At 41.9% G+C, this 26,806-nt stretch overlaps 1 protein-coding gene across 3 annotated transcripts in view; it reads left to right on the top strand.

Moving 5' to 3' along the window:
- LOC117390061 (butyrophilin-like protein 2) overlaps positions 1-22,592 on the top strand; it is a 147,797-nt gene extending 125,205 nt beyond the window's left edge. For 2 of the 3 annotated variants that reach the window (XM_055232574.1, XM_055232576.1), the window contains 3 exons: positions 19,568-19,918; positions 20,758-21,108; positions 21,214-22,592. In XM_055232574.1, the coding sequence (XP_055088549.1) occupies positions 19,568-19,918; positions 20,758-21,108; positions 21,214-21,290 (779 nt within the window). In that variant the 3' untranslated portion in view covers positions 21,291-22,592. The remainder of the gene's footprint in view (positions 1-19,567; positions 19,919-20,757; positions 21,109-21,213) is intronic. The other variant, XM_055232575.1, reaches the window with a different exon arrangement.
- The last annotated feature ends 4,214 nt before the right edge of the window (positions 22,593-26,806 follow it).

Raw genomic sequence — 26,806 nt, 5'->3', positions numbered from 1 at the left:
GTGTGCACTTTAGCGTGTCTAAATTTTGCCATTCCTCTAAGGTTATAATTCCCTTCTCGCTCACTAAATAAGTTTTGAAGGTTTGGAGGCAATTGATAATTTCTTGCTTTGAACATAATAAGCACGGTTTGGTATTCCACCAAGTCCTCAAATTTTAGTAATCTAGACTGTGAAAATAAATCATTTGTGTGCTCCCTAAATCCCACTTTGTGCACAATTCTAACTGCTCGTTTTTGAAGAATAACTAAGGGTTGTATATTTGTTTTGTAATTATTCCCCCCACACCTCTACACAATAAGTCAAATACGGTAATATCAAAGAAAAGTATAATTGTTGGATAGATTTTAACTCTAATACTTCCCGCGCTCGTGATAATACTGCTATACTTCTAGCTACTTTTGTTTTAATATATTTAATGTGTTCCTTCCAGTTTAATTTATCATCTATTATTACCCCCAAAAATGTACTCTGCTGTACTCTCTCTAAAATAGTTCCTTCCACTGACACCTTTATTTCATTATCTATCTTCCTATTTCCAAAAAACATTATAGTTGTTTTGTGTTTAATGTGTTAATTTAATGTTAACTTGTTTCTTTTAAACCACACTTGTAACTTTTCCGTTTCTGAACTTATTGTTTCCATTAGTTTGTGCAAATTACCATCCGAACAAAAAATATTAGTATCATCAGCAAATAGAACCAACTTCAACATCTTAGAAACAGAACAAATGTTGTAGCGACCATATGCCTGTGTCGCTTCGAGAGGAGTCCGGGTCCAGTACCTCGTTCTGACGCGCTGTTATTTGGAAGAACTGAATGACTCACGAAGTGCGTTTTATGGTGTTTTAATCAGTTGGTTCCACAGTGTCTAAGCAGGTTACACATACAAAGATGGTAAGTTGTAGGCCTACAGAAACTGTTATGGTAACAAGCATAAAAATAAAGCGGTCAACGAAAAATACGGCTACCCGGCGTCTCCCCTCTCCACCTGTCAGACAGCAGGAAACCCGGTGCCTTTGTACCTCCCAATACGTCACCCTTGCTCACGTGAACCCCGCCCCTTACGCATTGCCACAGCAACTAACACATCATATGGCTCCTACACAACCAGCCCCTTAATTATTACATAATAATTACCACAATTACAATCAGTAATAGAAATAGGAGACATAAACATGTAGAAACAACATTGATGATGCTCACACTTAAGTATGTTCATGGGAAAGTGTCCAAACCAATATGGCAAGTTCAGTCAAACTGATTTAAAGTCCAAAGTCTTGAGTCCAAAGGCACAAAAAAGTAATCCACAAAAAACCGAGCCATTTAAAAAGGGGTCCAAAAAGGCTAGATCAAAGGATAAAAGAATACTACTGAAGCCAGCACGTCCTTAGCCAGCCTCAGCCTCCTGCAGCAAACAGAGTTTTGTGATGGGCCAGTCCAGACAGCTAGTCCTTGTTTTTATCTGCAGGCATAGACGAATTACTGAGTCTACCACCAACCCTCAGGACTCCATCTTGCAACTGTGGGCAAAGCTTGCGGAGATGACTGGACTTTTTTACTGCCTGCCCCTTTTCAAGACTAACCAGCTCCTCAGCGTAAGTCTTCAGCTGGCAGTATTTTACTACGGCAAGCTCAGCTTTGAACAAATCCTCAACATCAAGACTGAAAGCCATCTTTGTCCTCTTGTATCCTTGCATTTCCACTTCCACTGTACGTTCCTGCTGCTCCTTCGTGAGATTAGAATGTTCTAAGCTCAACTTTAACTCTCTCCTTTCCTTCATACAGGACAGAAGCCACTCTTTAAACTTTAGAATCCAGGCAACTGACTTCTTAAGGCGCGTCCAAGTAGAAAAATACTGAACCAGGCGAGACACTGGTTCCTCCTTTGTCTGTACAGCATTTACTGTGACAATCTTCTTCACCTCAGGATCTTCAGGGGAAAGCTGACCGATGTTCTGTGGACTGACAGGCCACTGACTCTCCGGCTGTAACAAGAAGCGAGGGCCTGACTGCCACGTAGGATGCTTAAGTAGTGTTTCAGCTTTCAAACCCCTAGAGGCTATGTCTGCAGGATTACTGTCAGTGACCACATATCTCCACTGTGCAGGACTGGATGCCTTAAGGATTTGTGAGACCCGGTTTGCCACAAATACTTTGTATCGTGAGGTTTCATTTCGAATGTATTTCAGCACTGACTCACTGTCTGTCCAGAATACTGAGTCCAGAAGATCCATCTGCAGCTCCCTTTTACAAAGCATATCCATACGGCTAGCCATAGTTGCGGCTATAAGCTCCATCCTTGGTATGGTCAAAGATTTGAGGGGAGCAACTCGTGACTTTCCCATCACAAATGCAGTGTGTTGCTCAGAATTCTTATTCTTTAACAGCAGGTAAGTTACGGTTCCATATCCACTCTCGCTGGCGTCACAGAAATGATGTAGCTGAGCTGTGGAGACTTCTCCAAAGTGTGGCGGCTTCAGACACCTACTCACTTTGTAATTTTCCAGCAGGTGGAGCTGTTCCATGAATTCTGACCACTGCTTCGAGATTGAATCGGGAATAGTGTCGTCCCATCCCACCTTTATTCTGCACAGGTCTCTCAGGATTTTCTTTGCCGTCAAAATCACAGGGCTCAGCATTCCCAGAGGATCGTAAATGGAGGCAATGATGGAAAGTATACCTCGTCTGGTACTTGGTCTATCCTTGAGCCTGACATTGAACTTGAATGAGTCCGAATTGATAGACCATTCCACTCCCAGCACTCTCTCCACAAACACAGAATCCAACTCCATGTTAAACAGTTCCATGCATTTTGCTTGGTGTTGCGACGGAATGGCATCCATCACGGCAGGTCTGTTACTTCTCCACTTAGTAAGACAAAACCCTCCTTTAGAGCACAAGTCGACTAGTTCCTTGTATAACAAGAGTGCTTGTTCCTCTGTAGCCACCGAGACAAGGCAATCATCCACATAAAAACAGTCATACAGCGCGCTTACTGTATCCTGACTGTAGAGGTGCCCATAGTCCTCTGCACATCTCCTGAGGGCATAGTTTGCGCAGCTAGGTGACGATGTAGCCCCAAACAAGTGCACTTTCATCCGGTACACATCAGGTACTAGCTCCAGATCACCGTCCCGCCACCAGAGGAACCTCAGCAGGTCCAAATCGTTGGGAGTGACTCGCACTTGGTGGAACATAGACTCAATGTCAGCCATTATCACCACTGACTCCTTTCTGAAGCGGGTCACCACCCCGATCAAAGAGCTGGTCAGATCTGGACCTTGCAAGAGTTGAGCATTCAATGATTTTCCTTGGTAAGAAGCTCCACAATCAAACACGACTCTTAGCTTTCCTTTGGTGGGATGGTAAACACCATGATGTGGGATGTACCACACTTTTCCATCTCCACGAATCAGCTCCTCTTCGGGTACCTTCTCAGCGTAACGTCTGTGCAGCAGCTCCTCCATAAACATTTTGTATTCACAGAAAAATGTTGGGTCTTTCTGCAGCTTTAGTTTGAGATGTTTTAAACGCTGCTCAACCATTTTCCTGTTATTTGGCATGCAAGTGGTGCTGCGCCGCAGTGGCAAACTGATCTGATAATGGCCATCCAGGTGTTTTACAGAAGTGGTGACGGATTCCATGAACTTTAAATCTTCTCTTGACATGGCAGGCTGCTCATCCAGACTGTTCTCTGGAAAGTCATTTATGAACTGCTGCTGCCATAACTCATCCAGCTGAACAACAGAAACACGATTAACAGTTATGTTTGGCTGCTCACTGTCCATCTCTTCACTGCCTCCGCCCAGTGGTCCATTTACTGTCCATCCCAGCATCTAGTGGCAAACGGTCCTCCATCCACACTACAAACCACCTCCAACGGCTCCAGAGCTCTTGGCACGTTGGTTCCTATCAAGAGCTCGATTCCTGCATTGATGTGTGGCAAATGAATGTGTCTCAAGTGAGGCCATTGCTTAATATCCCTTTTTGTTGGGATATTTCCTTTACATACTGGCATGGACTCCTGCGTGTAGGCTTTGGGCAACCCGAGGAACTCTTCTCCATCTAATGCCGCAACCTCCAGTCCAGACACCATGTTGCTATTTACAACCTTCTCGTGGCCCATCGTCCGTAGAAGAATATGCCTTTTTCTTCCTGTTATGTTAAGTTTATGTAGCAGGCTCTCAGTGCAAAACACTGCAGTACTTCCTTGGTCCAAGAACGCATACGTGGTAATTATTCTGCTTCCTATTTTGGACTTAACTTGAACTGGAACGATAGGTAGTTTGCAGTCTTGGTCTCCAGCCCCTGTAAGGCCACTCGACACCAGAATGTTGCAAGCCTCCGTGCTGCGTTCACTCATTGCACTAGGCATTCTCTCTTTGTGGAGGACAGTGGGATGTCTCAGGCTGCACTTTGAACAGGACAACCTTTTACGGCAATGCTTGCTTATGTGCCCTGTGCACAAACAACTAAAGCAAATACCGTTCTCCTTCAGGAAGTCCATCCTTTTCTCATGTGCCATTTTTTCCAACTGTGCACAATTAGCCAATGTATGTCCTGCTCCACAACAGATGCAAACATTACCTTCCGGTGTCTTTATTTCCTTTTCATTTCTTGAAGACCAAGGCTTGTTCCCTGCTGGACCGACGGTGGTAGCAAAGCTGGTACCTTTCGATCGAAGTTGTGGCTTAGGTTTGTTTAATTTATTTAATATGGGAGGATCTTGAATGTTTCCAAAGACTGGATCAGTGAGTATGCGCACTTGTTTTCCAATGAAATCAGCAATATCTCGAAATTGAGCTCTTCGTTTCTGCCGTTCCTGGAGCTCGCAGGCGTGGCTCCGCCACCTGTCTCTGAGCTTATAAGGCAGCTTCTTTATTATGCTCAACATGTTAGAAGGCATGTCCAAATCATGGAGATACTGTACATCCTCCATAGCATTACAGCATCCTCTAAGAAACAGGCTGTAGTCCTGCAGCATCTTTACATCTTCAGTTTTAATCGGAGGCCATGACAGAGCTTTGTCCATGTAACAAGACACCCGTGAACCCCGCCCCTTACGCATTGCCACAGCAACTAACACATCATATGGCTCCTACAAATGTCATTGATATACAGAATGAAAAATTTCGGACCCAATACTGACCCCTGTGGGACACCACAGGTAACATCAAGATATGGTGAGCAACTCTCATTCAGCTTCACAAACTGTTGCCTGTTTGATAAATAGTTTTCTACCCATTTTGAGGCAACTCTCCTGATTCCGTACAACTCTAGTTTTTGAATTAGAATTTGATGGTTGAGGGTGTCAAAGGCTTTTTTTAGATCAATGAATAATCTGACTGCACATTTTTTCTTATCTAATGAATTAGTTATTTCCTCAATTGTATCAATTACTGCTAATGAAGTTGATCTGTTGGCTCTAAACCCATATTGACAATCAGAAAGCAATTTGTGCTTTTCTATGAATGATTCCAGACGATTATTAAAAAGTTTTTCTAAAATTTTTGCAAATTGAGGTAGTATTGAAACAGGTCTGTAATTTGTGAAGTGATGCTTGTTGCCGGTTTTATAAATAAGAATTACCTTTGCCATTTTCATTTTTTTAGGGAAGGTGCCAGTTTGAAAGGACACATTGCATATGTAGGTTAGTGGCTTTGCAATTTCATTAATTACAGTTTTTATTAGAGTCATATTCAAGCCTTGATAATCAGTTGATGTCTTATTTTTACAACTTTTAACTACAGCACTAAGCTCAACTTCATCTACTGGTTTTAAAAACATAGACTGTGAATTTCTTTTTATAAGATTATGCTCATTACTATCCGTAGGATCAATATCTGGAATTTTTTCTGCGAGCTCTTTTCCTATATTAACAAAAAAAGTATTGAATTTGTGGGCAGCCACCTTCATATCATATTCCTTTTTGTCCTTTTCAATGAAAAACTGAGGATAACCATTTTGTCTGGATTCCTTTTTTATAATGCTGTTTAAAATTGTCCATGTCCCTCTTATGTTGGTTTTATTTTTTTCTAGTTGAACTCTGTAGTACTCTTTCCTAGCGCTTCTTAGAATATTAGTTAGTTTGTTTTTATACACTTTGTATTTCTTTTCAGCTTCTTCAGATCTTTTCACCAAAAATTCTTTATATAACTTATTCTTCTTTTTGCTTTAACAAGTCCCTCTGTCATCCAAGGACACTCTTTAACTTTCTGTTTGCTCTTACATCAGAATCAGAATCAGAATCAGAAGACTTTTATTGCCATAGTCTGTGAACACAGTTCACAAACTAGGAACTTGATACGGTGAAAAAGTGCAACATAAACACACTGAATAAATACAAATACAAATAAGGGCATGCACAAAGTTAAAAAGATATGCTTAAAAAAATCAAATGAAATACTTAGAGGGAGAAAATATGTACAATAGCAGCATCAGAACAACAGTGCAAAGTGGCTTATTAAAGTGACCGGTGTTATAAAGTGTCCAGTTTAGTGCAGATATTATAAAGTGTCATGAGACAAACTGCAGAGGGGAACAAACTGTTCTTATGGCGAGAGGTTCTGGTCCCAATGGACCGTAGCCTCCTGCCAGAGGGAAGTGGCTCAAATAGTCCATGTCCAGGGTGAATTGTCAGCTGCTCTACGGCCTGCTCCCCCGAGTCCTGGAGACAGGTCCTGTAGAGATGGAAGGAGCAGCCAATCACCTTCTCAGCAGAGGCACAATGTGCTGCAGTCTCTGTCTGTCCCTGGCAGTGGCCCCAGCGAACCACACAGTGATGGAGGAGGTGAGGATGGACTCAATGATGGAAGTGTAAAACTGCACCATCATCTGGACTGGCAGCTTGAGTTTCCTCAGCTGCCGCAGGTGGAACATCCTCTGCTGGGCTTTCTTGATGAGGGAGCTGATGGTCGGCTCCCACTTGAGATCCTGGGTGATGCAGGTGCCCAGGAAGCGGAAAGAGTCCACAGTGGTGATGGGGGAGTCCGTCAGGGTGAGGGGAGGCAGGGGGGCTGTGACTTTCCTGAAGTCCACGATCATCTCCACTGTCTTCTGGGCGTTGAGCTCCAGGTTGTTCCTGCTGCACCAGGACACCAGCCGGTCCACCTCCCTCCTGTAGGCAGACTCATCGCTGTCCGAGATGAGTCCAATGAGGGTGGTGTCATCCGCAAACTTAACCAGTTTGACGGAGTCGTGGCTGGAGGTGCAGCAGTTGGTGTACAGGGAGAAGAGCAGGGGAGAAAGTACACAGCCCTGTGGAGATCCATCGACGTATAGGGCAGTTTTTATCATACAATGAAATAAAAACCTTTAAGAATTCCTTATATGCACTATCAACATCTGATTCCTGATATAAATTCTCCCAGTTATGTTTCGCTAGATCATTTTTAAAAGCATTAATTGCTTCCACTGATTCAATTCGCTTGTATTGTATTGGTTTGTCCATTTTTTTCATTTTATAGTTTTTGTTGTAAACTGCAAAAACTGGCAAATGGTCTGAAATGTCACACACTAGTATTCCACTTTGTGTACAGTTGTTGACATCATTTGTAAAAATGTTATCGATTAGTGTAGCGCTAAAAGAAGTTATTCTGGTTGGTTTTGTGATTTGAGGATATAGACCCATGCTGTACATGGTGTTAATAAAATCCTCTGTTCCTTTATGACTTTTTGAGTTAAGTAGGTCAATATTAAAATCCCCACAAATAAACATTGTTTTATGCATTAATTGTGAAAAGGTTTCCTCCATCCAATTTATAAATAGCTCCACATTTGCCCCTGGTGATCTATATACACTACTAACCATAACATTTTTCAGTTTTTCTTTACAAATTTCTATTGTTATACACTCCAAAACATCATCAATCACAGTTGTCAAGTTATCCACAATTTTGAATTCCAAGGAATTCTCCACAAAAAGTGCTACACCTCCTCCTCCTTTATTCTGTCTATTGACACCAATAAATTCATATCCTTCCAGCTCAAAAGTGATTTTATTTTCACTCTTAATCCACGTTTCTGATAAGGCAATTATGTCAAATGGATGTGCAAATTTATTTAAATAAGCTTTAATATTATAGAAATTCGCATTCAGACTTCTACTATTGAAGTGGATAATAGACAATGTCTCATTGCTTTTAACCCTCTGTGTGAAATGCTCCTCTGAGTAATAACCACAATTATTCTTAATAGTAGAAAAAAAGTTATTATCTGGGTCTATTTCATAATCCACGTCATGTATGTTATGATCTGTGTATTCAAAATTAATTAATTCTTGCTGATGAAAATCCCTCATTTCCTGCTCCACACAACTTTGCTGTCCTGGTAAACTTTGAATGTCTTCAGTCAATGGCATATTAGTAAATGTTTGTGTGTAAATGCGTGTTACCTTCCATCTTATGCTTCATCTTTTACATATATTTATTCAGATCTTCAATTTTCCTGATCAGCAAAACTTTCGCTTCCTCAGGTGTGCCATTTAACTTTATGAAAACTTTACAATTACTGGTCCACGTATTTTGAATTTTCTTTTGTTTCCTGAGCTCTCTGGCTTTTTTGGCAATGTCAGCGTTCTGTTTGGTGAGATGCTCGTTAATGAACACATTTGATCCTTTCAGCTTTCGTCCTTGTTTGAGAAGTGCAGACTTGTTTTTCCTGTTCACAAATCTGATGACGATGGCCGGGTTGTAGGTGACATTACTTGCGGTTTTCCTCCTGGGTCACGCCTCGATGTCGTGGCAGTCCAGCTCGATCCCCCTGGACCGCAAAAGGGCAGCCACCTGTTGCTCCGTTGAGCTGGCGATGGCCTCCTGGTCTCCGGCTTCTCCTCCTCGGTCCCCAGTGACCGCGCCAGCGTACGACCTGGGTTTAATGTGGAGCCCGGTAACAATGACATCGTTCCTTCTCGTGTGCTGTTCCAGATCCTCCACTTTTGTCTCCAACTGTTCAATTCTCTTGTCCTTCTCCTCAATAACACTCCGCAGGGTTTTCACTTCTTTCACAAGATCCAAGATTCTTTTCTGCTGTGTTCTGATTGCGGTAATTTCATCCGCTAAAAAATCCAGAGACGCTTTAATCTGGCCAAGATCATCCATCTCTGCTCCAACTCTTGTAGCCTTTCACTGCCTGGATTGGTTCCTTGTTGTTCACAGTTGAACCGCTACTCGCCGGGTCAGCTGTTAGCACGTAGCCTAGCGGCTAGTTTTCCGACCGCCACTGGCTTCGCTGAGTTTTATTCTCCCTTAGTGTGATATATTCACACTGCTTTGTGCATGGCTCGGTAACTCAAATGTGAAAGAGGGATGGTAAAATCAGATTTTCCAGCACTGGAAGGAGTAAAATGATTAAAAAGCAAAGTAAAGAAGAAAGCAGCTGGAACGACACACAAGGAATGTGCAGTTATTGCTACACAATAAGAGACATTATTATCATTAGAAAATATTACTGCAATAAGAAAAATGTAAGAATGTTCATTTCTATTGTGTCAAAGACCAAGAGACTGAAACAAAGTCAGAAGAGTTTAATGATCCACACAGGTAAAGTGAACAATGAAGCAACGGACTCTGAGGAACAGACAGAACAGACAGAACAGACAGAACAGACAGAACAGAGTCCTGAGACGTGCACAAAATCTTCATGAGTTCCGGTACATTCCATAGGTCTGCGCCCCCTGGTGGACACGTGTCATTTATCTTCGTGTTAGTAAATGAAGACACTAGTTTGATGTAGCGCTGCACTGCTAGAAAATACTTTACAATAATAAGATGAAAAGAACTGGCACGACATAGAAGGGAAACAGCGCCCTCTACTGTTATTAAAGTGGTGCAGCCACTGGACAAAATACTGAATCATTAAACTGAAATATCCCACTATATGTACAACTAATCAGTGTCTCTGGTTTATAGACTATGAATGTAGAAATGATATTGTTTCCTCTGTCTCTGTTATTACGTTTACACAAGGTTTATTTTGTTTAAGTTATGAAGTAGCTACAAATGAGAAAAAAAATCACCACGAACGTTATATTTGCCTATTGATATTCAATCTAAACAGAAAGAAACAGCTGTGACGACGACATCTTGACTTTTTTTCTATTAAATAATAAATCATTAAAAATAACGTACGTAATGTACGTATCGTACGCTCAAAGACAGAGGTGGAAGTGTGGTCCGTGATTTGGGCCTGTCCCACTTCAGCAAGATGGAGGCTACACTGAGGAGGACAGATTCTCCACCGGAACCTTCAAACTACACTTTGAAGAGAACTTCGAAGGGTCGAAGGGACCCTTCAAAGGTGCATTTGGCGAATTGAGACACGGCCATAGTCCCATTGGCAGGTTGATGGCAAGACAAAAAAAAAGGACATAGGCACAGAAAACATTCAGTCCATCACACATGACAAAACACATTAAAGATCAGTGAATAATACTGGAGACATATTAGTCAAATTAGAACATGCTAAAAGCACAGCACATACATGAACAACAATAAACATATTTCAGTCACTCAACAAATTTGCTGTGATGCAAAAACACAAACAGATTAGTTATGTTCACATGTCTGATTGTCCAGAAGCCACCGCTTCACAGATCTACTAAAACTATGGATAGAAGTCATATTCCTTATTTCTGTGGGGACCAGATTCTAGGAATGAGCGGCGCGAACTGAAAAGGCCGACTGTCCAAATGAAGTTTTTCTAAATGGAATTTTACAGTCTCCTCTGCTCGATGCTCGAGTGTTCCAGTATCCATGATTTACAAACAGGTGAGATATCCTGGCAGTTTTTGAAGCCATCCCTTATAGATACATCTCATACAGTGCTGTTCTATTCTAACAAACAGTGATGGACAATGCACTTTTTCACAGAGAACACAGTGATGGGTTTAAACCCATCATCTGTATTAAAACAAAGGGCAGAGTGAAAGAGTGAATCCAACGGTTTCAAAGCAGAGGCTGAAGTCTGCGTCTACCACGTCCACATAATCTAGTATGGACAGGAAAGCTGCTTGCACTATTTTTCTGTAATTTATTGGGATACAAAATTTGCTTCTGTAATAAAATGATAATTTTTATTTTAAACTGTTACATCATTCTGAGATATGTTTTTTTAAAGTAAGTTTTAATCAAGCCAAAATCCAAGATATTTATATGTGTCGACTATTTCAATCAATGCACCATTTTACATAAAGATTTGTAGAACTGGTTTGAGACTGCTCTTATCAAGGTGACAAATGACATCCACCTGAACACTGATGCAAAGTCTCAGTCTTGATCCTGTTAGATCTGAGTGCTACTTTTGACACTGTGGATCATGGGATCCTCTTACACAGACTAGAGGACTGGGAGGGAAATTGGAAAATTTGTCTCATAAAATGTCCCTGACCTGTGGGGTGCCCCAGGGGTCAATCCTGGGACCCCTGTTGTTCACTTATTATTATTTAATACGCAGCAATAATGTGTCCTACCACAACTCTGCAGACGAGTCAGATCTATGTCTCACTGCAGCAGGTGAATATGGACCAGTGGATTCACTCACTGCATCAACAGATCAGTGTGTGGAGGAAAAACAACTTTCTCCAGATAAACTCAGACAAGACTCAAGTCATCATCTTTGTCCCACAGAAACATAGAGAAAGTGTCAGCGTCACCTCCAGTCTCTCTCTCTAAAACCTTCAACTCAGACGAGAAATCTAGAGGTAATAATGGACTTAGACTTGAACTTTAACAGACACATCAAATCAATAACATCTGCAGCTTTTTACATCTAAAAAATCAAAGGTAAACTGTCAAAGCCAGACGCTGCTGCTCGGGTCCTGACTAGAACCAGGAAGTACTTCACACATGTGTCCTGTGGCTCAGGTCTCTGGCTCCTGTGGCTCAGAGACTTTAAAGCAGCTCAGTGTGAACAAGTCTCTCCATGGACCAGCACCAAAGAACATCTCCCACATGAGGAGGACTAGACCGGGACTGAACCAGGACTAAACCAGGACTAGACCAGGACTAGACCAGGACTAAACCAGGACTAAACCAGGACCAGACCAGGACCAGACCAGGACCAGACCAGGACCAGACCAGGACCAGACCAGGACTAGACCAGGACTAGACCAGGACTAGACCAGGACTAAACCAGGACTAGACCAGGACCAGACCAGGACTAAACCAGGACTAGACCAGGACTAGACCAGGACCAAACCAGGACCAAACCAGGACCAGACCAGGACTAGACCAGGACTAAACCAGGACTAGACCAGGGCTAGACCAGGACTAAACCAGGACTAAACCAGGACTAGACCAGGACTAGACCAGGACTAGACCAGGACTAAACCAGGACTAGACCAGGACTAGACCAGGACTAGACCAGGACTAGACCAGGACTAGACCAGGACTAAACCAGGACTAGACCAGGACTAGACCAGGACTAGACCAGGACTAGACCAGGACTAAACCAGGACTAGACCAGGACTAGACCAGGACTAGACCAGGACTAGACCAGGACCAGACCAGGACCAGACCAGGACCAGACCAGGACCAGACCAGGACCAAACCAGGACTAAACCAGGACTAAACCAGGACTAGACCAGGACTAGACCAGGACCAGACCAGGACCAGACCAGGACCAGACCAGGACCAGACCAGGACCAGACCAGGACTAGACCAGGACTAGACCAGGACTAGACCAGGACTAGACCAGGACTAAACCAGGACTAGACCAGGACCAGACCAGGACTAAACCAGGACTAGACCAGGACTAGACCAGGACTAGACCAGGACTAAACCAGGTTTGAGTTTTGTGCAGTTAAAACCTGGAACATTCTTCCTGAAGATGTGACTCAGGCCTCGACTTTGACGATGTTTAAATCCAGACTCAAAACAGTTCTGTTTATCTGTGCAGACGACTGAAAGGTTTTTATTCTGCACTTTTGTCCTTTAATGTTAGTCTTATGAAGATTATTTATGATTATTTATGATTCGATTTGTTGTATTGTGATTTTAATATCTTTTTTATTCTTTAAAGACGTTTGAATTACCTTGTGTACAAATTGTGCTGTACAAATGAACTTGCCTTTGCCTAAACATTTGTGTTTTTGTGGAAAAAATGCCCAGTTCAAATCTGACCTAAATGTGTGAGAAGTTTTCCAGACACATTTCTTTCTTTCATTAAACCTGCAATTTCTGAGTTCAACCAAGGATTGTTACAGTTTTTCATTTTAATTTTTCTTTTAGGTGCATGTCGGTCTACAATTTCATTAAATGTATTAGTAAAAAGGTTTAAAGCCATATCAGGGTCATGATGCTGATGTTAACCTGATATCACTGTAGTTCAGGTCAGAGATGACGACAGCTCATTCAAGTATTTATACAATCTTCTGACCTTTACACATGGACACATTAAATTACATTTTTCACTTTTGTATTTCCAATACATCCAGTTGGACAGTGGTCATTAAAATCAAGTGGAAAAACATAATTTGCCTCATAATTATGGGGTTTGTTTGTTAGATCGATGAGTGTGCCTTTATTTACATTTGTAGGGTCAGGTCTATTCTAAGAGCACTGCAGTGACCCTTAAGTCAGAGGTGAAGTTGGTGGATCGGACTAAATTTCATGTCACCAAAACTGGGAGATGTAATTGGACCAGACATTATGCAATGTTTTTTCAACTTCTTTTCCCGACTTCAGCACTGTGAGCGATTTGAAGTCATTTTCCAACACCTCGAACAGTTGTAGTTTAATGTCATAGGAGCCGATGTGCATTATCAGAGTGGATATGTCTGCACCATTGGACAGTGCGTCTGTGGAATGGCCACATGACGTCTCATAGATGAACCAATGAGGAGCTTGGGCAGGTCTTATCCAGTGATGGACGCCGCTCCTTTACCGACCGAGGCCGAGCTGATTGATGAGTTTGTTGTCGTTATGCTGTCGGTGCTGCTGTGACGTCCCGTGAGGATCTAAGAGTATCAGGCAGCTCCTCCTGACTTGATAACCACGTAAACTCACCCAGGTCAAGAATTTTAAATCTATTTCATAGCTCCAATGGCTGCTTCTGATTTGGATTTACATAATGATGTGAGCACTTTCTCTTTTGTTTACTATTCGTAACAAGGGACCAGCTGTGTGAGGGAGTAGGTCACACAAGTTAATTTTTTTTAAGAAAATACATTTTGTACATATATAAGCCGCAATGACTGCAAAAAGTCTCAGGACTAGATTTGGTGATGAGCCATAAAGTGAATGAAAGACAGACAAAATAAAGTTGACTATATGAATGATTGTATTATAATATTTTTTTCTATGTATATATTAGAAAGGCAATAATAATAATGAACATAGATATATTATGTTCAGAAATATTATAATAATGCAGGTATATTAATCAATAAAAACTGACTGATCTCCTACCACAAAGTGGTGTATGTTAGCTCGCCATCACAGGTGAAGTTGAAATCATCAGAAACGGAGGGAGAAAAACCTGACCTGGGAAAAACCCAAATTAAATTCACATTATTTAGCTTACAGGCTGTATGCCAATAATAAATACATACAGTTAGTATGAATTGTAAACACATCAGCATATTATAAATTGTTAATTTGATAACATCAATTTCATATTTCACAAATATTATAGAGCATCTTTAATTTCACTGCTTTTGTTTGAGGCTAATAACTGAAATATATATATCAAAATTCTTAACAAGTTGCACAATAAAAACAAAACATGTAGCTACATTAATTGAACTTCATTGTAATTATGGCCGATTACTTATAGAAAACAAAATTTCTAAAGAAAATACCTTTTGTACATATATAAGCCGCACTTAAACATAAGCCGTATGTTACAAATATGTTGTAACATGAGATATTTATACAGAAAGACGGTGCACAGAGGTTTACAGCAACAACACGGCACCAACACGGGATAAACACACCTGCAGGTTTAGAAAATAAAACAGCACCAACACAGGCCATGTGCTTTTATTTCCTCTGAAAGTTTTTGTCGTTGTTTTACACTGACTAAGTTCTTCTCATTGCCGCCTCCAATGTCGGACCATCGGTTCTTTGATGCCAAACTTACGTGCAGTGGCTCTATTTCCTTCTTTGATGGACAGATCCATTGTCTTTATCTTAAAGCTGCATCATGTACATTTCTTTGTGTGTTTTCCATGATGAGGCTGTGGCTTGATGTGCAAAATGACAGTTCAAAATCAAAACTAGTGAATTCTTCATAATCTTTCCCCACGTCTGTCTCACTTTTGCATTTACTGCTAGAGCGCCCCCTGATGGCCTTTAGCCAGTAAAAATCTATAAATTGGCCGCACCGTTGTATAAACCACAGGGTTCAATGTGTGGGAAATAAGTAGCGGCTTAGAGTCTGATATTTATGGTATTTTAATGTGTGTTCACTGCTCAGGGGCTGCAGATGGAAAACAGCAGGAGCTAAATCTGGTACAAATCATCTTTTCTTTTGTAAGATTAATCAATTTGTACATGGTCCCTGACAAATAAAGAAAAAGAAAGATGTGAGAGGGCTGCACTCTGCAGGTCTCACATTTCTCCTGTTCGACACAAACTGACTCTGCTGTGGCTCTTTGAGCAGGAGCCGACTCTTCTCGTGCTCTGTGTTTCATCTCGAGCTGCCAGATCCTGAGTTAATTCCATAGACTGTATAAAGAAGTGGACTAAGTGAGATTGAATTTACCCACAGTGTTCAGCTCCAGTCAAATGAAGCTCATTGAGGTTTACAGTTAAAGCGGCGAGTTCCATATTTGAATTGTGACTGTGAGGACCAGAGCAACCAAAGAGCCAATCAGGAGCAAGGCTGTTGAAGGTAACGCCCCTTCCTGCCTGCACTGCTGGTTCAGAAGGGGGCGGGTGCTCAGTGACTCTGTCAATCAAACCTGTTAATGCTACAGAGAGCGACCCCTGTTTTTAAAGTTCGTATCATGATTTACAGAAACAAGAGCAAAATATAAAATACCAGGAACAAAAAAGCTCCTCCAGGGCAGACTGTTAGACCTACGTCTCTGCGCTGGTAACATCAACTAAACATTTCCCTTGGCCTCTTCAAAATAAAATCTTCTGCATTGACAAACAGCAGAATGGGCCTGAGAGTGAAAAGGTTTTAAAATGACAAAGTACAAAAACTCTGCAGGAAACACAAAAGCTGTTATGTCCAGAGCAGCAGTGTCAGCTCAGGTTTAGGAGTTTATTAACCACTGATGTGAACATTTGACTTGAGTCAAATGAACATGTAAAAGGCCTTTTGTCTGATGCACTTTTAAACACAGAGGAGATCTCACCAACTTATTGTAATAAGTCCATTATTATTGGCAAAATAATGCAGCAGAAAACAGACATTTATGTGATTTTTGGGGCAAAATTCTCTTTAAAAACAGGCTGAAAAGAAGCCTCTTGGACTGGTGACCGCTGTGCTGTAAACGGCCCACTCCCCCCCGCACAGAGGGGCCTCTGACCATCATCACGAGCACATGGCACCAGCACAACTGTCTGAACTAAAAATACACAGCACATGAAAGACACTGGGAGGTTCATTCATGCACCGTCCAGATGCCCTCCCACGTGCAGAGTGCTCCTCTGGCCCTCTCCCTGTATCGGCCCCTGATGCTACTCCACAGTTTGGATCAGTATCTACAAACGCTGCTCCACATGAGGCTGAAGTCTGAGACTGTCCTCTGTCTTCAGTCCCTCACAGCCTCGTGTCTCTCATCAGCTCCAGCTCATTCTGTAAAATAATCCTATTCTGCCTTTAGTCAGTTATTAAAAGGGAATCACCGACAGTATCAGAACTCGCACTGTGCAGGAGGGACACGGGGGACATGGAGGACAAGGGGAGCAGGAGGAGCGGGACAGGAGGAGCTTTGATTGACAGCTCGGGGTTGTGACAGTGGGAGACGCAGGTCTCAGGTAGGAGAGGGAGGAGTCAAAGTGGACTCGTGTGGACAGAGGGAGGAGTCAAAGTGGACTCGTGTGGACAGAGGGTCAAAGTGGACTCGTGTGGACAGAGGGTCAAAGTGGACTCGTGTGGACAGAGGGTCAAAGTGGACTCGTGTGGACAGAGGTTTGTCTCTGGACTCTGTCTCTGGTTTAAACTCTGAGCTGTTTCTTTATTTAAACCTGCTCTAAATGAACCACATGTGAGACATTTTTGTTCATGTTCATTTTGTGTAAATACAAAATGAAGCACACACTGTAGTAAAGCCTGTGGCACTGCAGTGTCTGTGGCCACACAGCAGAAACACAAGGACATGGTTTAATTTAAACTGGGGCTTGGTCCAGAGGAGCACAGGGACAATATTTGAATAAGATTCAAAAAATAAAGGAGCTGGAGGTGGGGCTTACTTTATTTTTTATCCTATCAAAATAAGCAGATATATATGTTTATGTGTGATTTAAATAAACAAATAAAAAATAATCAAATTCTAAAAAACTTTTTTTTGTTCATTTTCAAAGTTGAAGACTCCAGTCTCTCGTGGGATGACCAATAAAAGAAAAAATCACCAGAACCAAAGATGTTCTTGTGGTTGACTCAATCCTCAGTAACACTCACATGATAAATGGAGACAAAGTGTCACCAGCTCATTCACTCAGTTTCACTTCTGTTTTCTAATAAACACTTGAGACTTCCACAGAAACGAAAGAGAAACTCAGGCTGAGGCAGTGCCACCAAAGAGCAGCAGGGGGGGCTGTTTCCTCCAGACCAGAGACAGAAACAAAAGACAAAACTGCTTCAGTAAAACAGGAAAAGACACTGACCACACGTCCCTGTTTACACAGGACTGTCCCAGTGTGTCCCAGTGTGTCCTAGTGTGTCCCAGAGTGTCCCCTTTGTTCCAGTGATGTGCTGAAATGTCCCAGATGTGTCCATGTTTGACCAGTGTGTCTCAGTGTGTCCATGTTTGACCAGTGTGTCCCTGCTGCAGTAAACAGGGCCATTGTCAGATTTGTTCTGGTCATTTTCAGACTCATGTTTCTGTGTTTTGTCTAAAAACACTTTTATTAAATCTAAAAACATGTGTTTAAATGAGACGTATATGACACGTCTGTGTGAATATTTCATCTGTGGCTCATGACGTCAAATCAGAAACAAAACAAACTACATTTGTCACTGTCTTATTATCTTGTTTGTCCTCCATTTTAGTGACATTTTAATTTCTTTATCTCTCCCTACTCCCTCTTTGCCCCTCCCTCTTTGCCCCTCCCTCTTGTTTTTTCTCTTCCTTCTTCACATAGGCAGCTCATATTTGGTCAGAACTCAACAGTGAATCATCAGAGGACGACCATGAACCCAGGGAATAAACTCAGACTCTTCCTGCCCCTGATGCTCCTGAAGTGGACCAGAGGACAGACCCCCACTACAGGTCAGACTTTATGTCACTATATCAGGACTAGACCAGGACTAGACCAGGACTGAAGCAGGACTAGACCAGGACTAGACCAGGACTGAAGCAGGACTAAACTGAACATTCTCTGTTTGGTATGATACAGATTTTGTACAGTTGTTTTACAGTAAAAACTCTTTTAAACTTAAACATTTGCTCCAAAAACCTGAAAATGATGTAAATAGAAAAATAGTGTCACTGTTTCTTTTTTATAAAATGTTAAACTGTAGAAACTGCAGTAACTTCATACTGAACTCACCTGTACTTTACTCCAGAACTGTACCTGTAATTTTATCAGAATGTCTTCTGCAAACTCTCCTGTGTTTGAGCTGCTTTTAGAATCAGAATCAGAAGACTTTTATTGCCATAGTCTGTAAACACAGTTCACAAACTAGGAACTCGCTTCGGTGATAAAGTGCAAGATTTTTATAAGATTTTACTTTATTATTTTCTTTTTCACTTTATAAATGTAACAGAATAAATAACACGAGTGAACAGACGTGAGAGGTGAAAACAGCCACAGCCTGAGCTCAGTGAGACCAGTTTGGTCTAAACAGAACACAACTGTTCAGTTTACACAGGAAACTGAAAACTGTTTAGAACAGTTCTACCCGGCAACAGATGAGTCACCGCTGTTGTCTGCTCTGATTGGTGGTTCACTGGTCACATGGTGCGTTTATATAGAAACATCCACTGTGATGTTGAGGGAGTGGTGTTGTTTTGATGTAATTTAAAGCAACAGTATGTAACCTTCAGGAGGAACTTATCACCCACATGATTTCATAGAAACAGAAGTTAAAACGATACTTGGGAACATTCTGTGTGGAGACAGATAATACTGTAATGTGGAATATTATAGTCAAAGGAACAATATTTACATAGAAAGAAGCAGATGAGGCCTCCTCATCTGCTGTGGCTCTCTTGGCTCTCTGCTCCTCTGGCTCTCTGCTCCTCTGGCTCTCTGCTCCTCTGGCTCTCTGCTCCTGTGGCTCTCTGCTCCTCTGGCTCTCTGCTCCTGTGGCTCTCTGCTCCTCTGGCTCTCTGCTCCTCTGGCTCTCTTGGCTCCCTGATGATAAAGAGCCACATGAGACGACAGAGACTGTCCAGGAAACAGATCTGGATCAGAAGTGTGTTGTGACCTAATAGTCTGTGTTTAATGTTGCAGAGACTCTGGAAGTTTACTCTGGGAGAGACGTGGTCCTGTCCAGCTCCGCTCCTCCAGACACTGACCTCAGGAATGTGATTCTGGAATGGACCCGATCTGACCTGGAAAACAGTTATGTCTTCATGTTCCGAAACAGACGGCCCTTACTGTCCTATCAGGACCCTCAGTTCACAGATCGCATAGAGCTCACAGACCCCTCCCTCCAGAGTGGAGACCTGTCAATCATCCTAAAAAACACCACTCTGCAGGACAGTGGGGAGTACGGGTGTCTCTTCAAGAGCCTGTCACGCGTCAAGAAACGCTCTGTGCTCAAAACACCACCAATAAAAGTCGTTAACCTCAAAGTGCTCGGTGAGTCACATCTGTCAGTCGAGTCAGAACAGAAAGTGTAAGAGTAAAACTAGACCTCAGGATTATTCTGCCACAGTCGTTAGAGCTAAAATATATAAGTCATTCAGTTTTGATAAACCAGGCCACAGACTGTAACATGTTATAACGACACACTGATCCACACTGTCAGATTTCTGCACCGATACACAACATTTGACTGGATCAGATATGGGCTCTGTCCATGTCCAGAGGGGGCAGTAGTGAGACTGTTTACAGGCCGTAGTGACGCCTGAAACTTTCATGGTGTTTGAACCTGTGTTTGCACAAAGCTGCTCTGTAGGATCAGTGTAACTGGATCAGTTTAAGTCACTTTAGTTTTGAGGAAATAAATGTGAATTCAAGTGAGTTTTTCAGTCTGACCTTTTAGTTGAAAATCTATTCAAACTTTTTTTTTTTTTTATTTAAAAACGTGTCAATTTGTGTTTGCTCATGTGTTCGTTGTGTTACCATGGTAACCAATGAACATTTCACCAACAGACATACATGTAGAGCACCACCAGGGTGATGCCACTGGAAAGTGTAGAACTGTTGGCTAATGCTAATGCTAATGCTGGCTAACTTGTGTCTGCAGTGTTAGTTGAGAGGAACATGTTTAACGGCACAAATCAGCTGTTCTGGCTAAATCAGTTTTTTTTTATCAGATTAAAGTCAAACTTGAGTCACTTCAGCTTCAGACAGAGCAGTGCTTCAGTTAGCATCACAACCACAGAGAATGTTGATGACATCATCTGTAAAGTCCACACAGCACAGTCTAGTATAAAACTTACATCTGTGTCATGTGTGTTTTCTCTGTGTCCCAGAGCCTGAGAGGATCCAGGCACGTCCTGGACAAGACGTGGTCCTAAAGATGGCGCCCGTGGACTTCAATGTGACGTCCTTCATGTGGAAACGCCCAGAGGATCAGGAGCACTTTGTGTTTCTCCACGGCATGGGCCACCCGGACCACCAACACCCCCAGTACAAAGACCGGGTCGAGCTTGAGAACCAAAACCAGACCCCAGACCAGATCACAGACCTGTCCGTGATCCTGCGCAGAGTCCAGCCCACAGACAGTGGAACCTACAACGGCTACATCGTCCAATCACAGCAGCTCAGGAAGAGAAACGTCCACCAATCAGAGCCCGACAAAGTGATCATCTTGGAGGTGACAGGTGAGTGTGGCAGAGTGGTTATCCTGTCTCCTCTCAGTGAGGAGGTTGTGGGTTAAACTCCTGGAGGTTGTGGGTCAGATTCCTCATGTCTCTTGTGTTTTTCAGGTGGAGGTTGCAGGTTCGAGGCTGGATTTGGTTTTGTGGCCTCTGTCTTCATCTCGTTGATATTTAGGTTTTTTTAGAGAGAAAACACGTCATTTCTTTATTTGATTTTTAAATGAGAATTTAAAATTCAAACCCTCCTTACAGTTTAGCTGTAAGATTTGTCCAAAGCTCCGCTCACAAGCCTACGTCACCCACAAGCCTACGTCACCCACAAGCCTACGTCACCCATGCTCCCACATGACAATTCTCCATAAATATACAAAAACATAAGACAAAACTGTACACAGCAGCATGACAAACCTGTTGTGCTGTGCAGGACTAACTACACTGAAACTGAAACAGGTCACTAGATGGAAAACAGTGGGAGGTGTAAGAGACACGAGGAGCAGTCTGCTTCATCCATGATGGTCAGATCGTTCTGCCGTACTGAGTGGTGGATCAAAAGGTGCAGACTCGCGATTCAAAAACTGAACAGTTTATTACAAAGAAAATTACAAAACCCGGTTGTAGGAAGCTGGGTCGGAGGCTGAGGTGAGTCTAAAAACAGGAGGAGCTGGTGGATAAACTGGAGGAAAACCTGAGGATCCAGCAGCGTGTGTAGAAATGAGCAGGATCTTTGTCCTCCAGAGGGTGTAGCTTGATTGCTGATTGGCTGTAGGTGAGTAGTGGGTGGAGCCAGATTCTCAGCTCCAGACACAGAAGGGAGGGGGGAGACAGCACAGAAACACAGGGAAAAACTGGAATCCTCACACTTCTGTCATAAGAGTAAAAGAGCCAGACTTTTGAATGGCTCTTTGTACAGACCCAAAAGATTCAGATCCCATAAAAGAGCCAAAAGTCCCATCACCAGTGGAGTCAGAGCATCAAAAATGAAAGTGAAACATGTTACTGTGTTGTTTTGGGTGAATGTAGCATTTTTTAAAACAGTAAAAGGAAACACAGTGACCTAAATATGTCACGTGTTACAGTTAATACCCCACAGAAGTAAATACACAATAGAACCAGTAAGTACTTCGCACATGTGTCCTGTGGCTCAGAGACTTTAAAGCAAATCATTATTCAAATGTTTTATCAAAATGATTAAAATGTCACATATGAGGACATTTGATTTACATAAGTTTTTCTCAGAAACTACATAATGTAAAAAGATAATTCTTTGTATTTACACTTATCAGGTCCCAGTCAGCCCAAATAACAAAGCGAAATTAATAAAGCCTGTCATGCAAGAGCTCGGGTCTCAGGAGGTTAATGTTACTTTGATGATTATTTATATGTTTTGATTTGTTGTATTGTAATTTTAATATATTTCTTATTCTGTAAAGCACTTTGAATTACTTTTGTGTACAGATAAGCTTGGCAAGGAATGGCTTGTGTGTGTGTGTGTTACATATACACCATGCATGTGTGTATAGGTATATATGTATTCTTTTATTTTTTAAATAATGTAAATATATATATATATATATATATATATATATATATATATATATATATATATATATATATATATATATATATATATATATATATTAAAGAACTTAACATACTTCATGTTGTTTTCACTCATAGAAATCATAGAATTGGTGCGATCGTTCTAAGACTTTGGAGCAACATGTCTGTGTCACCCCTCAGAGGTCCAGGTGTGAGGTCCAGGTGTGAGGTCCAGGTGTGAGGTCCAGGTGTGAGGCCCAGGTGTGAGGCCCAGGTCTGAGGTCCAGGTCTGTCACTGGACAAATGTTTTATAAAGACATTTTGAGCTCATCTCAGAGGCTTCTTCAGCTCTGGTCAAACTGCTGCTGGACACTGTCATTGTCTTTCATAACAAAAATGGCCTTTAACTCTGCTGTCAAACCTTTTCTCTGACTTTGAAGACTGAGATCTGAGCAAAAGAAATGGGTTGAGAGGGGAACAAAGGCAATCTATCTTTGAACAGGGATGAGGGCCTCAGACATCATCTATCTCCTCAAAACAAGGAAAACAATAGAGCTATGTAACGGGTATATGGGGTAGAGACCCGAGTAATGGTACTAGTACATTGGGCTATGATCAGAAGACTAGGAATCGACTCAGGGAGAGACAGACACAGTATGTTACAGTTTAGTGGTACCATGTATTAAAAAATATAAACACAATAGTCAGACAATGTACATACAACAAATGACACAAAATGATCACTGAGAAATTCAATGATGTAAAGTTCATCTAGTGGGAGTTCAATGCCCCACAAACCCCCTGAGTTCAGTCTATAGGCTGTGACCAGCAGAGAAGTTGAAACATTCAGTTTATAAATATGTTGGAGGTAGATTGTGGGCTGGGTCAATTTGACCAGACGTTCAGAGGTAGATTATACAAGTGGAGATGGAGTGGAGGCGGAGCGGACGTAGAGTAGGGGCGGAGTGGAGATGCGAGGCAAAAACCACTGTCTATGATGCGCCTCTTACCGGCCCGACCAGAGCAGGGGCAGTTCACTTGTAGCAAAGTCTCCAGATTTAGGCTCGAGGGTTAAGTCTGTATCTCACCACCTGAGAATGAGAACCTGACCTGTGTGAACACAGGACCATGGCCTCAGTCAATACAGTTCAATGTGTAAACAATCATCTGAATTTCAGTAAAAATCAGTAACAATTGCAAAATATAAATGATCTATAACAATAGTAGCTGTATCAGTGAATAATCATGACAATAAATACAACAGTCAATATGAAGCACGTTAATCATGTGCGAGTAAAGGTGCGTGGAGAGTGCGCACCATTAACCTTCATTTATACAAATCAAAGGTTTACATTACAAACATGGCTATAAGATGAAAAAGACGTGATATAAGTTTTATAGTGTTTGCTTAAAACCATTGGAGAAAACAGGGTTTAAATCCCAATGCTAACTGTCCATTAGAAATGATTAGAGTGCGCTAGGCTAACGTTAGCAAAACAAACAGACTCACCAATTCCCCTTTAAATCACGGAATTAAATCTCACTCCTGATGTGGCATTTCCTCGATGGTCAGTACGTAGGAGATAGAGGGAGAGGGAGAGAGAGAGAACCCACATTTCTCACCCGGGTTACAGCTAGCCATTATTTAATTATTTTTTTTTATTTATTTCAAGCAGAGGTACAGCTGAAGCACATCTCACAAACTCTTCTTGTACAAGCTTGAAAAGGAGTGGGAAGAAGAAAAAGTATCAAGTCCAACCCCTATCTTCTATCAGAACACAAAACACTAAACACTTTGTTTATGCTTCTTATTCAGTTGAAGGGAAAAAGAAAAGAGGAAAAGAGAAAAATATCTATGCACACATACATGCATACCAACTATACACACGCACATACATATATATATATATATATACACACATACATATAGTGAGGCAAAAAGTATTTATTCAGCCACCAATTGTGCAAGTTTTCCCACTTAAAAAGATGAGAGAGGCCTTTAATTTTCCTGTGAGACAGAATGGGGGGAAAGAATCCACGAAATCACACTGTAGGATTTTTTACGAATTAATTGGTAAATTCCTCAGTATAATAAGTATTTGGTCACCTACAAACAAGCAAGATTTGTGTCTCTCACAGACTTTCTTTCAGAGGTTCCTCTGTTCTCCACTCATTCCCTGTATTAATGGCCCCTGTTTGAACTCATTATCAGTATAAAAGACACATGTCCACAACCTCAAACAGTCAGACTGCAAACTCCACTATGGACAAGACCAAAGAGCAAAGGAACCACAAACAAAACTGTCGACCTGCACCAGGCTCAGAACACTCAATCTGCAATAGGTGCCGCTTGGTGTGAAGAAATCAACTGTGGGAGTAATTATTAGAAAATGGAAGACAAGACCACTGACAATCTCCCTCGATCTGGGGCTCCACGCAAGATCTCGCCTTGTGGGGTCAAAATGACACAAGAACGATGAGGAAAAATCCCAGAACCACACGGGGCGACCTAGTGAATTACCTGCAGAGAGCTGGGACCAAAGTAAAAAAGGGACCATCAGTAACACACTACGCCGCCAGAGACTCAAATCCTGTAGTGCCAGACGTGTCCCCTGCTTAAGACGGGACCAGGCCCGTCTGAAGTTTGATAGAAGCATTTGGATGATCCAGAAGAGGAATGGGAGAATGTCATATGGTCAGATGAAACCAAAATAGAACTTTCTGGTAAAAACTCAGCATTCTTTCTCCTCCAAACACGACAAGTTGAGTTGCATTCAAAGAATGCTATACCTACGGTGAAGCATGGGGGTGAAACATCATGCTTTGGGGATGTTTTTCTGTAAAAGGACGAGGACGACTGATTCGGGTAAAGGAAAGAATGAATGGGACATGTATCATGAGATTTTGAGTGAAAATCTCCTTCCATCAGCGAGGGCATTATAGATGAAACATGGCTGGGTCTTTCAGTGTGACAATGATCCCAAACACACCGTGTTTTGCATGTAATAACTTATTGAAGGCTTTGTAAAATATACAGTATTTATATTATTCAAGGTTACAAAATTTTAATAATTTGAACTGGATGTATAGATTGTATGATCTACAAAACCAACCATGTGGATGATCCGCACTGCTCGTTTTTGCAATAAGAATAATGTACTGGTAATTGTTTCCCCATATTTCAGGGAGGGAGGGAGAACCAGTGAGCAGTATAATGTATGGAGTGCATCGTCATCAAGATATTGTTTTTATTTTATTTTTTCTATAATTGAGAGGCTCTTGGCTACTTTAGTTTTTATCTGGTGGATCTGGGATAATTTGCTGTCTATAATTACACCTCGGAATTTATTCTCAAACACATTTTCAATTTGTACATCCTCAATATTTATGTGTAATTCTGGGTTTGTTTTATGGTCACCAAAAATCATTAATTTGGTTTTAATAAGATTTGATGACGGTCTCACGGTCCCACACATCATAGTTCCTCTTGGTGGGTGTAAGACGGAGAACTTGCCCTGGAGGAATGCTGCCACTGGTTGGAGGGGGCTGCACATCCTTTCTTGGTTTGGACATATCATAAAAATAAAAAAATACTGTCACTTATCGTTCAGGTTCCCTTAATGTCAAGCCTGATGCTCTCTCACGCCAGTTCCCACAGGAAGATACTCCTTCCCCTCCCGAGACCATCATATTGCCTCCATGTGTTGTCGCGTTTGTGAGCTGGGAGATTGAAAATCTGGTCCTGCAGGCTCAGCGCACTCAGCCACACCCAGGTAATGGCCCCTCTGGGTCCCTTTTTGTTCCAGATGCTGCCCACTCTAAAGTACTGGAATGGGTTCCTTTCTCCCAATTCGCCTGTCAACTGAAATCTCTCCTTGCTGAAATGCTAATTCTGGTGGCCAACCAACAAAGAGAGCAACCAGAGCCTATGTTTTGGCCTGCCAGGTTTGTGCCAGGAGCAAAACCTCACACTCACTGCCCTCTGGTTTGCTCCAACCATTGCCTGTTCCGCCACTGGTCACACATCTCTGTGGACTTCATGACTGGCCTTCCTCCTTTTCAAGGTAACCCCGTCATACTCAGTCGTTGACCTGTTCTTCAGAGCAACTCACTTTATATAGCCGGCCAACGGCTGGCTATATTACTGACCATGTGTTTATGT

This window comes from Periophthalmus magnuspinnatus, chromosome 3 (genome assembly GCF_009829125.3).
Source record: "Periophthalmus magnuspinnatus isolate fPerMag1 chromosome 3, fPerMag1.2.pri, whole genome shotgun sequence".
NCBI classification, from domain to species: Eukaryota; Metazoa; Chordata; class Actinopteri; order Gobiiformes; family Gobiidae; genus Periophthalmus; species Periophthalmus magnuspinnatus.
Note: the sequence above shows the minus strand (reverse complement) of the source record. Positions and strands in the feature narration are given on the sequence as shown.